A 16818-nucleotide genomic window follows, 5' to 3' on the forward strand; every position below is an offset into this window, starting at 1 on the left:
ATATACGTGATAAGATAGTACGGGCTGACATTGGAAGTAGTAAAACTGCATCTATACAGAGAGTACTGGCTACTCCTAAAATGGGAACTTTTCCCTGCTTAAATTGCCTACACTGCTCTAGTGTGATTAAGGGTACACACTTTACACATCCACAATCTGGCGAACGCATACCTATAAAAAAAAAAATTCACCTGTGACAGTCGTTTTGTTATATATATTTTAAAGTGCCCCTGTGGTCTATTGTACGTGGGAGAGACTTCCACTAGGATGAAAGACAGACTTAGTAACCACAAGTCCACCATCCGCAAGCAAAATTTATTATTTCCTGTACCATTCCACTTCCATGCACATAGACACACAGTGGCACAGTTGCGTTACCAGATTATAGACAGTGTACCCCTTCCACTTCGGGGTGGAGATAGGGACAAGTTATTGCTGCAGAGGGAGGCTTATTGGATACATCGATTACGAACGATTGAGCCCCACGGACTCAACCGGGAGTATAATGTACAAAGCTTCCTCTGATAGATCACCTTGGTATAATAATATTTTTCTCAGGATAATAATTTTTCTATAATGTTATATTTTTGAGTATTGCAATAGTGCAATTAAAAATAAATAAAAAACTTTAAAACAAAAAATAAAAAATAAAAAACAAAATAATGAAAATAATTTTTTGACAAAAATATCCTTTGTAAGAAAATAAATGGATTTTTTTCTATATATTATTTACAGCGAACATAATGAAGGAAGAAAGAAGTAAGGAACAAACTAAAGTGAATTTAAAGGAACTCATATGTTTTCGTTTTAACAATGATTGGTGGGTGTGGTTTTCTGTGTGATGTCATTTCTCTGTGTTTGGGCGCTCTATTTAAACATGAAATGTTCTTTGTATGATGATAAGTCTGAGGAAGGTGCGGTTAGCACCGAAACGCAGGCGTCACTTATTGCCTGTACATGTGACTGAATAAATACAAAGAAAGAATTATCAACAGCGAGTGCCGGTCTTTTTCATTGATTTTTGATTATATATATATATATATATATATATACATATACATATACACACACAGACACAGATACATACACACACTGATAACAGAGAGCAGCACAACAGAGAATGACCTGCCCACTGCTCCGGGTGGCTGGTCTCAGACTATCACTATCATGGAGGTGAACATGCTGGATGTGGAAGTCCTGGGCTGGTGTGGTTACATGTGGTCTGCGGTTATGAGGCCGGTTGGATGTACTGCCAAATCCTCGGAAACGCCTTTGGAGACGGCTTATGGTAGAGAAATAAACATTCATTGCACGGGCAACAGCTTTGGTAGACATTCCTCCAGTCAGCATGCCAATTGCACGCTCCCTCAAACGTTGCGACATCTGTGGCATTGTGCTGTGTGATCAAACTGCACATTTCAGAGTGGCCTTTTATTGTGGGCAGTCTAAGGCACACCTGTGCAATATTCATGCTGTCTAATCAGCACCTAGATATGCCACACCTGTGAGGTGGGATGGATTATCTTGGCAAAGGAGAAGAGCTCACTAACACAGATTTAGACAGATTTGTGAACAATATTTGAAAGTAATGGGTCTTTTGTGTATGTAGAAAATTTCAAATCTTTGAGTTCAGCTCATACAAAATGGGAGCAAATCCGAAATGTGAATCACTGGGATATAGTCCAGGAGGCTAATGGGAAGGTGAAATACACTGTACTAGAGAGTGAATATAAGAAAATACCCATGTTAGACCATGAGAAATGGACTGAGCATGCTGCCAGGAGTATTGGGCTGTGGATGATGATGTAATGGGTGTGGGCAGGGGAAGAATGAGAGAAAGGGGAGCAGTGGGCAGGGAGCAGCGCTGCTAGGAGAGCAGTGGAAGGATACAGAGAAGAGCTACTTCATCTCTACTGACACTCCCTTAGTGTTAGTCTATTATATAATAAGCAACTGCAGTCATTTTTTTTTTTTTTATAGTTTCTGAAAACTCCTTTAACAAATTTGTAGTCTATTTAATCCCTTTTACGCTTTGCAATGACATATGTTGGTTGCACAAAACGCAAATTAAAAATACACATACTAGAGAATCTCAATTACATAACAACCCCAGTGACCAAAATATAGCAAATGTTACAAAACATTTTATCACTTGACACGGAGGATAAACGGCCTCTCAAACTGTGTGGCATAGAAAAGGTTAATAAATCAGTCATAGGAAGTGATATCTCCATTATTATCTTCTTGACAGAGAGGCCTTTTGGATTCTGACTCTCCACACACAAGTTCCATCAGGTTTATATCTTAACAAGTTCAGGACCTTGGAAGAGAATGCTCGTCCTAACTTGCAGGTACTTAACGCGCTAGGACGAGCATTCTCGTCCTAGGGTTAACGCGCTGCCCCACAACTGCTGCCGCGTTCAGCAGCAGGGGCCCGGCTGATACTGGCCCCTGCTGTATCTGCCAGCATCGGTGAAAACACTGATGCCGGCGGATTAACCCCCTGACCGCAGCATACAGTGGGTTTGCGGCAGCTTGTACATCCCCATCGGGTCCCCGTGCTGCAGTGACGGGGAACCGAGGGTTGCTATAGCAGCCCCAATGCCTTGAACAGGCATCAGGACTGCCAGCTACGGAAGCCCAGGAGATCCAGCCCCAGGGCTGAAAGCTCAAGGGAAGTGTCTTTTCTGCAGCAGTTAAGGGGGCGTGTCTCAGTTCTTCCTATCACAGCTGAGAAGGCAGTTAAAGGATGAAACTGAGCGTGTGCGGCCTTCTCAGTGAGCAAGACAAAGAAAGAGGTAAAAAGACAAACTGCAGGTGGAGCTATACGGATACATTTTATTGAATAACTTAATGGCTATGCTAAATTTTTAATTACATGCGGTTATAAAAGTATTCAGATCCAGGTGGTGGTTTGAAAACTGTAGAATATTTTTCATGGGACAACCCCTATAAAATAAGATAGATAGATACACACAGGTTTTTTTAGTCTAATTCTCCCCTGTTCAATTCTCAGCAGAACTGACTAACATTTACTCACTCAGAGACACAAAGATAAATGTTTGTCACATGTCAAAGGAGGTAATATTTTCTCTTCAATAAAAAGTGGATTTTATGCATATTTTTTCTACTATCGAGAATATGTTTATGTCTAACAAATGCAAGTCCTTGCTGTGCATCTTAGTTATTGCATTGGGTGAGCTGGCCTTTTCTTTTTTCTTCCTTTATCAAGTCAATTGTCTGCAGTAATATCAACGTAGAAAGAGACTGACCTCAGCGGGATTACAGACAGACCTGGCGCTGGATGCGCCGAAGTTATGGAGAGCCTCTTCATAACTTCAGTGGATCCTCCGCCAGCTATGGGGCTTTATTAAGACTGGCGTCTAAAATGCTGGACTTAATAAATGTCCCCCTTAATGTATTAAAAATGTATGAATGTAAAGTTACCTCCTCCAGACTGAAAAGGACTCCTCCAATGGGGGCACCAAAAGCCACAGAGACCCCGGCGGCAGCGGCTGCAGATAGCACCTAATTTACAAGGACACAGAGTCAATTGGCATGTACTGAATTGTCATTACTAAGGATGAGTACACATCGATTTCCATTCTTAAGATCGGTCAAATCCGGAAAAAAAAAGTTCCATTATTTTGATCAAATCAGTTATGATCAGCGAGTTTTTCTTCAGTAAAACAAAAAAGATACCAATCTTGAAAAAAAGCTAAGTTTGACCAGCTAAGAGAGGTGATTGGCCCCACTAACTGGGATGATATCCTCAAAAATAAAAATGCAGCCGCAAAATGGGAAATTTTTAAAAGCATCCTAAACTCTAATTGAGAGAGGTACATATCTTATGGGAATAAAAGGAAAAGGAACAAGAAAAAAAACAAATGTGGATAAATAGAACTGTAAAGGAAGAAATAAGTTACAAAAAGAAAGCATTTACATCATTAAAACAGGAGAAAAGCAAAGCACTGAAAAACAAGGAAAAAAGAAAACTGTTATAGTTACTAGAGAGGGGTCATTGATCCAGAGAGATATTCCGATTGCCTGATTGGAGTCGGGAAGGAATGTTTTTCCCCTAAAGTGAGGCTTCTACCAATCAGATTCCACCTTTCATTTTTCACAGCTCCTTAGCGAATTGAAACATGGAATCTGATTGGTTGCTGTAGGCAAGTTCTAGTTTTCACCACTTATGATGAATATCCCTTTATACTCGCCTTCAAGGAATAATCCAGGATTTTACTATTGATGGACTATCCTCAGGAGTGGCATTCGATATCTGATCAGCAAAGGTCCAACACATCACTGATCAGTAGTATGTCTGGTGATGGAAATACACAACTCAGTCCACTGGGTAAAGGACTGAGGATAAGCTATCAGTAGTAAAATCCTGGAATACTCATTTAAGAGTCAATTCAAACATTTCAATCAAACCCCTCAACAGGACTGTAACATGCAACTAAACTCGAAAGGGTGTATTACATGGGTAGATTTTCGGACCGATGAGTGCTTGGTAGCAATCATCTTGCACCGCAATACTGCCGCCGATTGCCCGATGAACAAGCAAACGCTCTTTCATCGGGCAATCTAGATCTTTCATTGTGCTGAAAGATCAGGATTTGCTGACGGCAGATTGTGCTATCTAATTACAATCTTTCCGCCGGCAAACAACTAGGCAATATGGGGACAAGCAATGGCATGGCGATTGCTCCTCCTCATGATGCAGAGGAGATCGTTGCATGTAATAGCAGCGATCTACTCTGCTAATGAGCAGGCGATTGCCGGGAAGGAATGCTTCCCTCCTGGCAATCGTCTGCCTGATTGGGGTGTCTAAGGAATGGGGTGTTTTAATGTACAGATAATGTATTCTTTTGATATAATACTCATCAGCTTCTACTATCTGTCTCCAATCCACTGTGTTTTATCACACTGACTAGTGAATGATTTATAGGCAAAGCAGGGGACACCAAAATTAACATATATCCTTACCTCTCTTCTCTTGGCTTCATTTTTACGATACTTGGTGAAGAGATGGCACAAAATATTACCACAACAGCATGCCACGTGAATCAAGGGTCCCTCCTTTCCTAAGCTGAGACCAGAAGAGACAGCCAGTACCAGTGTCATGGTCTTGATAATCAGCGTCCACTTTCCCAGGTATCCACGAATAATAAATCCACTCAGTATGGTTTTAATCTTAAAAAGATCATCAAATGGGTCACAATGGAATAATAACATTCAATGACACTCTCTATAACAGTTTTTAAACAAGGCAAATGCATTAAGATACATGTAGTGACTCTTAGAACAAGACTTATTAGGCTTACACTCCTAAAATGCAGCAGTCTGCAAATGTAAGCCATCAAGCGGCCTTCTTCCTTCAAGTTGTGCAGTTCCTCTGGGTAACAAGCAATATGACCCCAACAAAGCTTCAAACATCTAACAGTTCTGAAAACTGGTTATATGGCAAGGTGACAGCAGGGCATGTAAAACTGCAGAGGTACATTTACCAATCAAACAGTGGAAAACCCTTTGGAAGCTGTAAAAGGGCATACTGGCTTTAATGTCCCCCTTAAAAAAAGACTGAACAAAAACGTAAACTTGAAAGAAAAAGACCCTTAGGGATATTAACTGGATTTTCTAGGTCAATTATCCTTTTGATACTAATCTGAAGAAAAACAGCAGCACTGACATATGAAGATGTCTCCACATGTTAAAAGGGCTTTCTGAGACTATCCTTTGGATAGGTCAACAGTATCTGATCTGTGGGGGTCTGACACCTGGGACCCCCGCTGATTAGCTGTTTAAGAGGCCAATGCACTCACATTAGCACCGTGGCCTTCTCGCAGATTTCCTTAGGCCATGTAACATCACATTCATCGGTTACATGGCCTTGACGCAGCAAAGTGAATGTGGCTGATCTGCGAACCAGGCACAGCCGCTATCAAATGGACAGCGCTGAGCTTGGGGAGGAGGTAGAAGGCCGCGGCGAGTGCCGGTGCCTACTCAGACAGCTGATTTGCAGGGGTCCCGGGTGTTGGTCGCCCACTAATCAGATTTCTCCCACACCTATCCTCCAGTATAAGGTTGGTTTGAAATCTTTTGTGCTGTTTTCACTGGCATTTTTTAACAGCACTTATTTTGTCTAATGCGCGTTAGCCAGGCGTTACTTTAACGTTCAAGGCAACTTAATGAACAATCTACATGCAAAGCATTTTTGTGGTTTGTGGCTTTTTCATAACACTCTAGGTATGGAAATTGTCTGGCATTTTTCTCAGACTTCTATATAGGACTTAAAAAGCACAAGAAGCATGTTTATATGAAACAAACAAAAGAAATAGATTTTTGTACTTACCGTAAAATCCGTTTCTCGTTCAATGCATTGGGGGACACAGCACCATGGGTATATGCCCAGCTACCACTAGGAGGCACTAGATATAAAAAAAAAAGGATGGCTCCGCCCAGGTGGGCTATACCCACAGCACTAGGCTACTCAGTTTGTACCAAAAGCAGGAGAGAGAAACAAAAGCGAAGAACCAACATATCCTGGGAAACAGCAGCCCGGTGACAGGGAGAGTAAGTAAAAACAGAGGGTGGGATCTATGTCCCCCAATGCATTGAATGAGAAACAAATTTTACGATAAGTACAAAAACCCAATTTTCTCGTTAATGGCATTGGGGGACACAGCACCATGGGACGTCCTAAAGCAGTCCTTGAGGGTGGGATTGAAACCTCATGCAAAAAGAAGGATGCACAGGTGCAGAAGAACCATGTGACCCAACAGGACCAGGAGAGACCCTAGCGTGAAATGGTTCCAAAGAAAAAGGGAGACCGTAAAGATCCCAAGGACAGGTGCCTGGGAAACAAGGCCTGCAAGAAGGACCAAGAGAAAACCCAGCTCCACCCAAGGTTTGAAAAAAATAAAGCGCTAGAGGATAAGGGACAGGGCCAGATGTCCCGTGCAAGAGGTTGACAAGAGTGCACTAGAGCGCCAGAGGAAGGATCTAGAAGAAACAGGGCTCCCCCTGAGGAAACAGGAGAGTAGCATAGCAACGTCTGTTGGTAACGACCTAGCGCTCTTCATATGGAAGGACATAAGTTGGAAACAACCTAGCGCTCTGCATATATAAGGAATCTCCAGGAGGAGAAGCCCTAAGAGGACAGACCCAACAAGACAAAATAGACTATGAGGGTGCCTGGCAGGAGATAAAATGCCTGGAAAAAGGACGGAAGCAGTCCTCAACCAAAGACTAAAACTTTAAGTCGTCTCAGACAAAAACACGGCCTGTCCGTGGCCAACCACATGTAAGGGCCAGGGTAGAGAGGAAACAAAAAAGCACTGGAGGCTTGAGAGAAATCATAACAAAGACTCACAAGGGAAGGGAGCGAGCCTCCTTTCACAGCAAGGAAGGGGGGAAAGAGAAACACCCAAGATAAGGTGGAAACCTCTTCCTGCCAGAGAAAACAGCCAACCCCCGGAGGAGGGGGGTCTTAGGTAACGGTCAGGAGAAAAGACCTGCTTTCCATACAGAGGAGGCGAGGAACAAGCCTCTGAAAGACCCAATATCGCTGTGAAATGCAAGACCAGGGAAATCCCTAGCTACATAAAGTAACAGGGAAAAAAGGAACCAGTCGCAGGCCCTGGTAATACAAGCGGAGACCCACTAGTGTGAGAGCAGATGAGAAAGGATGTGCTGTTGGTAGGTTTTGTAATATGAAACCGGTAATCCATCTGGGCCTGGACTTTTGCCGTGGGGGGATTGTTTCAAAGCAGTGGTTAGTTCTTCTAGTGTGAACGGGGAAGCTAATCTTAGTTTTTGGTTCATTGAGATGAATGGTAAGGTAAGTGAATCCAAGAATGATGATAGGAGAGATGAATGGACCTCTGGAGTAAGCGTTGAAGGTAGGTTGTATTAAGATTCGTAGAATGTACGAAATTGGGTACCTATTAGTTTAGAGTAATATAGAGGGGTTCCTTGAAGGGATTCTATTTGATGAATATAGTTCATTGATCTTCTGTTTCTTACCCTACGCATCATAAATTTAGATGCCTTATCTCCATGTGTGAAGAATTTGTGCTGTGAATTTAAGAAGTATTTAGCTGTGGAGTGTTGCAGAAGAGATTTCATTTCTGCTCTAAGGTTTGATAACTCTAGAAGTTGCAGCTCCGAGAAGGAATGTTTATGTAGGGATTCTAGGGTTTGTATCTTTTTACATAGGGAATCAAGTTTTTTCTCTCTTTCTTTCTTTCTTTAAAAAAGCACCAAGGCTTATGAAATGTCCTCTGATATAGGGCTTATGGGCGTCCCAAAGGGATTGATCTGATATCTCTGGCTGTTTATTTAGGGAGAAATATTCCTTGAGGAGATCAGAAATCTTTTCTCTAACAATCTGGTTACCTAATAGGGATTCATTTAAACGCCATTTGAATTTGCTCGGGTTGGGTATGGGAGCAGAAATCGAGAGGAAGACAGGGGCATGGTCAGATAGGTGAATGGAGCCTATTTTGGACCCGTGACAGAGCTGGAGATGTTCCTTGGAGGCAAACAAATAATCCAAGTGTTTGTAAGTATCATGGACGTGGGAGTAAAAGGTGTAGTCAACGTGTCAATAAGGTGCAGATTCCAAAAGCCCTCTCTTATGGATCGTAGGGTTCAAATTGCCAGGGCCGATTTTCAGGCCTTAGAGTCGAGCTGTGGGTTTAAAGTAGGGATCGACCGATATTGATTTTTTAGGGCCGATACCGATAATTTGTGAACTTTCAGGCCGATAGCCGATAATTTATACCGATATTCTGGGAATTTTCATTTTTGAACCCTTGTCCTATTCACCCTGATAGATCTCTATCAGGGTGAATAGGATCTCACACTGTCCCTGCTGCTCTGTGCTTTGTGCACACAGCAGCATGGAGCTGAACATGGCAGCCAGGGCTTCAGTAGCGTCCTGGCTGCCATGGTAACCTATTGGAGCCCCAGGATTACACAGCTGGGGCTCAGATCGGAGGAGCAGGGGAGAGGGGATCCTGTGGCCACTGCCACCAATGATTAATACTGGGATGGGGGTGGGGGGCGCACTGCGCCACCAATGATTAATACTGGGGGGCTTGGGGGGGGCGCACTGCGCCACGAATGAAGAGAAATCTCTCATTAATTCATATACAGGAGGCGGGAGCTGGCTGCAGAATCACATAGCCGGCTCCCGACCTCTATGAGCGGTAACTGCGATCCGCGGCACCTAAGGGGTTAACTACACCAAATCGCAGCTACCGCTCATAGAGGTCGGGAGCCGGCTATGTGATTCTGCAGCCAGCTCCCGCCTCCTGTATATGAATTAATGAAAGACTTATCTTCATTGGTGGAGCGGTGGCCACAGCTCCTCCCATTCTTTTGTCCTCTCTCCTCTAATTGGCGGCAGCAGCAGCACAGGGGGAGGGAGACACTGCTTCCTTCTCACCTGTGCTGCTGAGGGAACACGGAGAGCGCTGAGAGCAGCGCGTTCTGTGTTCCCAATACGTTATCGGTATATCGGCAAAATAGATGCCGATACGGATTACTGTCAAAATCCTGAATATCGGCCGATAATATCGGTAAAACCGATAATCGGTCGATCCCTAGATTAAAGTAGCATTCAGGTCACCTCCTACAACAATCAGGCCCTCAGCAAAGGTCTCAATAATAGGGAAAATTTGGGAAAACCAGGTGGAGTGTCTAGAGTTAGGGGCATAAAGATTAATAATGGTATATGTTTGGGGGACAAAAAAAACCTTAACCAATAAATATTTCCCCTTTGGATCTTGCAAATGGGAGATGTATTTAAAAAGGGACCTTCCTCTGGAACCCAATACTCACCCCCCCAGAGGCAGATGAGTCACCTCCACAGTGATACCACTGGGAATAATAAGCGAAAGATAGGTTGGGATAGTGATTGAATTTAAAATGCGTTTCCTGGAGGAGTAGGACACTGGCTCCAGATTTGCGCAGCAATGTGAAGACTTGACTCCTCTTAGAAGGGGAGTTAAAGCCCCTGACATTGTAGGACGCAAATGATAGATCAGCCATATTGTCTGAAGTAGAGGAGATTACCTTGCTGAAGCCTGGTCTCTCCCCAGGTAAACGCATCTTGAGTTAATATACTTTGAAGAGTCTGGTTGGGCGAGATAGACGCCAGAGGGGCCCTCAGTGTATCTAAGTTCATTGGAATGGATGAGACATGTACCTTAAATAAAAAGTAAACAAAAGAACATATAACAAGGGTATAAACTTCTGTGTAACAATACCCACTAAAATGGGTTGCTCTAGTAGTTAAAGTAAGGGTCGCAAGGGGGAAATGGTTAATCAACCTTATTGTGATCCTCTTAGCACTAGATAAAGACCTCTAAGATGAGGCATTTAGACAGACGAGTAGTAAGTTGTAGGGGGTAGAGGGTAGATCAGGTATAGCAGGAGAGGGTGAGGTGGGGGTAGGTTGATATCAATAGTAACTAATTGACAATGTAAAAGAGAGATAAGGTGAATGGGGGGAGGTAAGTCAGAAGGAAAGATAAGGGAAGAGGCTTATAAGATGTCAAGATGAATCAGATGAGTAGGTTGCAATACTGGAACCAGTCTCTACGGGGTCAGCTGCGTGTTCCCCTGCTTGAACCTGTGGGACTTTGGGGTGCGTGGGGGTTCAAAGGGTGAGATCTTCGGTAGGTATGGCAGCTCTGTTGAATCTTGATATAGCTCCCAATTTTCGACTTCTAGCGGAGCTATTTGTAGATGATCGTAAGCTCCAATTAAGTCGGCAAATGTGGTGATGGTAAGGCGGCATCCCTCATGGAAGAACGATAATCCAAATGGGAAAGTCCATCTATATGGTATCTTTTTGGCCCTGAGCCAGTCGGTCAAAGGCTTCAGGGTCCTGCGCTTCTTAAAGGGGTTATCCCATCATAATGATCACTGTTAAATCTGTTAATGATTTGACAGTGATCATTTTTATAAATATACTTTATTAACAAATTCCCACCGATTAGGATAAAATTCATCCCCACTTACCTTATTGTTGTGACTCGGTCTCCCCTGGTTACGACCACCGCTCTTCTGCAAAATCCCGATGGTCGCGCTTGCCCAGAAGACTCCTTCTTTTCTCCCGGCCGGGCCACTCGCTGTCCTGAACGCGCACGCTGCCGCGCATGCGCGACGGTGACTTCTTCCCGGCCAGAATAGTACAGAGCTGCGAACGCGCACGCTGGCTCTGTACTATACTGGCCAGAAATAAGTCACCATGGCGCATGCGCAGCGGCGTGCGCGTTCAGTCCAGTGCGCGGCCCGGCCGGGAGAAGACTTCAATCAAGATGAAGCCCGCCCCCAGCCAGAATCCAGGAAGTGAACGCGCTGTGGCAGCAGGTAAGTATAAAAACGCAAAGTGGGATAACCCCTTTAAGTGTTGAAGGTGCCAAATCTTGGTAGATCGAGATGGAAGCTTCCTCATATGTCAGGTCTTCATGGTTCCTAGCAGCCTCCAAAACCACAGTTTTGACTTGAAAGTTAAGGAACCTGCAGATTACGTCTCTGGGCGGTTCAGACGTTTTGGGTTTAGGTCTCAGTGCTCTGTGAGCACGTTCAATGGTGATATCTGGTCCCAGAATGGAGCAGCAAATCGCGATCACAGCCCCAGGGATGTCAGCCGCAAGGACAGTTTCGGGTATTCCCCTGAATTGCAGGTTGTTCCTGTGCCCTCTGTTTTCTTGGTCCTCCAAGGCATTATGGAGGTCGTTGAGCTAAGTGCGGCATTTCTGTAAGGAGGATGTAGTAGCTGTTTGATTGTCTAGTATTGCGGCTTGGTGCGTTTCTAAAGCTACAACCCGGTCCCCTATTTGAGGCACATCATGGCGGAGGGCTGTGAGTTCGCTTAAGATCGGCTCCATGGCTTTACTAAGTGACTGCTTTAGGAAGTCCTCTGTATCACTCTCTCCCTCAGAGAAGTCTGCGCCATCTTGGTTTCTTGAGCCGCAACAGTGGCGGCAGCTTTTTTTATGAATTTATCCATGTCTCCACTATTATTCGGAGGCTTGCTGGCATTAGGGTTGTCCCCGGATTTGGGGTGTCCGATCTTGACCATTCTTTCGTCTGATAGCTTGTGTAGGCTGGTGCTTTACAGGATTTTGTACGGAGATCTCCTGACTATGCGGCCATCACAGTCCAGCGCAGGGAGTCAGTCACCACAGTATGCCATTATACACTGCTTAGGTGCGGATCTGTCATGGATCTGCACAAACACTTCCATTCATATAATACAACCGCATGCATCTGTTCAGAACGGATCCGTTTGTATTATCTGTAACATAGCCAAAACGGATGCATCTTGAACACCATTGAAAGTCAATGGGGGACGGATCCATCTTCTATTGTGCCATATTGGTGTCCGCCTCCAGAGTGGAATGGACACTGAACGGAGGCAAACTGATGCATTCTGAACGAATCCCTATCCATTCAGAATGCATTAGGGAAAAATTTATCAGTTTTGGACGGCTTGTGAGAGCCTTGAACGGATCTCACAAATGGAAACCAAAACGCCAGTGTGAAAGTAGACATACATAGTAGGGATCGACCGATTATCGGTTTTACCGATATTATCGGCCGATATTCAGGATTTTGAACGTTATCGGTATCGGCATCTATTTTGCCGATATACCGATAACGTATTGGGAACACAGAACGCGTTGCTCTCAGCGCTCTCCGTGTTCCCTCAGTAGCACAGGGGAGAAGGAAGCAGTGTGTCCCTCCCCCTGTGATGCTGCTGCCGCCAATTAGAGGAGAGAGGACAAAAGAAGGGGAGGGGCTGTGGCCACCGCTCCACCAATGAAGTTAAGTCTTTCATTAATTCATATACAGGAGGCGGGAGCTGGCTGCAGAATCACATAGCCGGCTCCCGACCTCTATGAACGGTAGCTGCGGTCCGCGGTAGTTAACCCTTTAGGTGCCGCGGATCGCAGTTACCGCTCATAGAGGTCGGGAGCTGGCTATGTGATTCTGCAGCCAGCTCCCGTCTCCTGTATATGAATGATTGAGAGACTTCTCTTCATTGGTGGCGCAGTGCGCCCCTTCCCCCCCCAAGCCCTCCAGTATTAATCATTGGTGGCGCAGTGCGCCCCCCATCCCAATAGTAAAAACATTGGTGGCGCAGTGCGCCCCCCCACCCCCATCCCAATAGTAAAAACATTGGTGGCGCAGTGCGCCCCCCCACCCAGTATTAATCATTGGTGGTAGTGGCCACAGGATCCCCTCTCCCCTGCTCCTCCGATCGGAGTCCCAGCAGTGTAAGCCTGGGGCTCTGATCGGTTACCATGGCAGCCAGGACGCTACTGAAGCCCTGGCTGCCATGATCAGCTCCATGCTGCTAAAAGTTAGTAAAAAAAAATAATAATAATATTATGTATAAATGAAAAAGATTTACAAAAAAAAAAAAAAAACATACACGTTAACAATAAACATATAAATTTTCAGCAGATTTGTGTAGGAAATTATTTTTTTTTCTCAAAAATGAAAATTCCCAGAATATCGGTATAAATTATCGGCTATCGGCCTGAAAGTTCACAAAGTATCGGTATAGGCCCTAAAAAATCAATATCGGTCGATCCCTATTACATAGTACTGTACCATAACTATAGATGAATCAAATGGTACCTGTCTCCTTTGGTTTTGATGTTCACCAAAGGAAAAGCAACAGGCTGGGGAGGGGTTATGTAAGAAGAAGGATAAGCAGCCTGGGAACTTAAAGGGAGTCTGTCATCAGCATTTCCCTTTTTTAACCCTTCCCATAGCTCCCTAGCATGCTTACATTTAATAAAAACTTTACCTCTGGCATCAATCCTGGACTTCTAGAACCATCAAAAACGATCTTTATAACTTATGCAAATGAGGGCTCGCAAGTGCCCAGGGCGGCGTTACACTCGTAGGAGCCCTGCTTGCTCAGCCTTTTCATTGCGTCCCCCCGCCCCTTCCTACCCTCCGCCCGCCCATCCTTTCCCTCTGACCGCCTTTCTACTAACTTGTTATTCCGCCGAGATCCCGCACCTGCGCAGTCAGTCGCCTGCGCAATAGTTACTGTGATGCCGTACAAGGAATGGGCATCGCAGTGCGCATGCGCCGGCCGACGGACTGACTGCGCAGGATCTCGGCGGAATAGTCGGTTAGTAGAAAGGCGGTCAGAGGGAAAGGATGGGCGGGCGGAGGGTAGGAAGGGGCGGGGGGACGCAATGAAAAGGCTGAGCAAGCAGGGCACCTACGAGTGTAACGCCGCCCCTGGGCACTTGCGAGCCCTCATTTGCATAAGTTATAAAGATCGTTTTTGATGGTTCTAGAAGTCCAGGATTGATGCCAGAGGTAACGTTTTTATTAAATGTAAGCATGCTAGGGAGCTATGGGAAGGGTTAAAAAAGTGAAACGCTGATGACAGACTCCCTTTAAAGCCCTCATTTACATATGAACAAAAATACGTTTTTCCCTTTGGTAAACAAAACAAAAGGAGACAGGTACCATTTGATTCGTCTATAGTTCTGCTACAGTACTATGTAAGCAGTGTATAATGGCATACTGTGGCGACAGACTCCCTTTAAAAGTACAAGACCACAATGAACAAAAGGCAACCCTACTGTATGTAGTAAGTAGTAGTCTAAAAACTGTATTATCACTATCTATGGCTGTGTGAAGCTGGGAATTTGGAGCAGAAAAGGCGATGTCAGTTTAAAAATTTAATAAAACATACACAGTATCTATATCTGAACACCATTTCATAATTTACATATAGCGGAAGTCTGCGGTTATACCTGGCTGACTCAATCTCTGCATAGAACCTGTACTGAGGATCTGCATTCTAGAAAGTTTAGTCTTTACAAAAAGCAATGCACAGTATTAGAAAGCATGCTAATGGTTTTCAAGCAGAAGAGGTTTGAAAGCAGCTCTGGAACTGTAATACAAACTGCTTCTGCACAAGTAATGCAATATATTTAGAAAGCCACTCAAATTGAAAAGTAAATTACAGTCAGGTCCATAAATATTGGGACATCGACACAATTCTAAGATTTTAGGCTCTATACACCACCACAATGGATTGGAAATGAAACAAACAAGATGTGCTTTACCTGCAGACTGTCAGCTTTATTTTGAGGGTATTTACATCCAAATCAGGTGAACGGTGCAGGAATTACAACAGTTTGCATATGTGCCTCCCACTTGTTACGGGACCTAAACTAATGGGACAGAATAATAATCATAAATCAAACTTTCACTTTTTAATACTTGGTTGCAAATCCTTTGCAGTCAATTACAGCCTAAAGTCTGGAACGCATAGACATCACCAGACGCTGGGTTTCATCCCTGGTAATGCTCTGCCAGGCCTCTACTGCAACTGTCTTCAGTTCCTGCTTGTTCTTGGGGCATTTTCCCTTCAGTTTTGTCTTCAGCAAGTGAAATGCATGCTCAATCGGATTCAGGTCCGGTGATTGACTCGGTCATTGCAGAACATTCCACTTCTTTCCCTTAAAAAACTCTTTGGTTGCTTTTGCAGTATGCTTTGGGTCATTGTCCATCTGCACTGTGAAGCGCCGTCCAATGAGTTCTGAAGCATTTGGCTGAATATGAGCAGATAATATTGCCCGAAACACTTCAGAATTCATCCTGCTGCTTTTGTCAGCAGTCACATCATCAATAAATACAAGAGAACCAGTTCCATTGGCAGCCATACATGCCCACGCCATGACACTACCACCACCATGCTTCACTCATGAGGTGGTATGCTTAGGATCATGAGCAGTTCCTTTCCTTCTCCATACTCTTCTCTTCCCATCACTTTGGTACAAGTTGATCTTGGTCTCATCTGTCCATAGGATGTTGTTCCAGAACTGTGAAGGCTTTTTTAGATGTCGTTTGGCGTGAAGGGCGTTTTCTTCACCAGGGAAAGAATTCTTCGGTCATCCACCACAGTTGTTTTCCGTGGTCTTCCGGGTCTTTTGGTGTTGCTGAGCTCACTGATGCGTTCCTTCTTTTTAAGAATGTTCCAAACAGTTGTTGTGGCCAGGCCTAATGTTTTTGCTATCTCTCTGATGGGTTTGTTGTGTTTTTTCAGCCTAATGATGGCTTGCTTCACTGATAGTGACAGCTCTTTGGATCACATCTTGAGAGTTGACAGCATCAGATTCCAAATGCAAATAGCAGACTGGAAATGACCTCTGGACCTTTTATCTGCTCATTGTAATTGGGATAATGAGGGAATAACACACACCTGGCCATGGAACAGCTGAGAAGCCAATTGTCCCATTACTTTTGGATTCTTAACAAGTAGGAGGCACATATGCAAACTGTTGTAATTCCTACACCGTTCACCTGAATTGGATGTAAATACCCTCAAATTAAAGCTGACAGTCTGCAGTTAAAGCACATCTTGTTTGTTTCATTTTAAATCCATTGTGGTGGTGTATAGAGCCAAAAATGTTAGAATTGTGTCGATGTCCCAATATTTATGGACCTGACTGTATATCAATCCATAAATAATGAAAGATGGAGATATTAGTGGTATCAGCCTAAAATTCCTAGACATGATGAATAAACAGTAGAAAGTGTACTAACAAAATCCAATAATACAGACTAAAAGTACCAATGATACCTATAATCATTGTGTAAGGCCTCATGCACACGACAGTATTTTTTCACGGTCCGCAAAACGGGGTTCCGTTTTTCCGTGACCGTTTTTTCGTCCGTGGGTCTTCCTTGATTTTTGGAGGATCCACGGACATGAAAAAAAAAGTCGTTTTGGTGTCCGCCTGGCCGTGCGGAGCCAAA

The 16818-nt window shown here is 44.1% G+C and overlaps 1 protein-coding gene across 4 annotated transcripts in view; it reads right to left on the bottom strand.

Moving 5' to 3' along the window:
- The window catches only part of LOC120977987 (H(+)/Cl(-) exchange transporter 5), a 216644-nt gene that overhangs the window by 88534 nt on the left and 111292 nt on the right, over positions 1-16818 (bottom strand). For all 4 annotated transcript variants that reach the window (XM_040406194.1, XM_040406193.1, XM_040406195.1 and 1 more), the window contains exons 7-8: positions 4990-5196; positions 3448-3528 (exon numbers count right to left, since the gene is read on the bottom strand). In XM_040406194.1, the coding sequence (XP_040262128.1) occupies positions 3448-3528; positions 4990-5196 (288 nt within the window). The remainder of the gene's footprint in view (positions 1-3447; positions 3529-4989; positions 5197-16818) is intronic.

The sequence above is a fragment of the Bufo bufo genome, chromosome 8 (assembly GCF_905171765.1).
Source record: "Bufo bufo chromosome 8, aBufBuf1.1, whole genome shotgun sequence".
Classification (NCBI taxonomy): domain Eukaryota; kingdom Metazoa; phylum Chordata; class Amphibia; order Anura; family Bufonidae; genus Bufo; species Bufo bufo.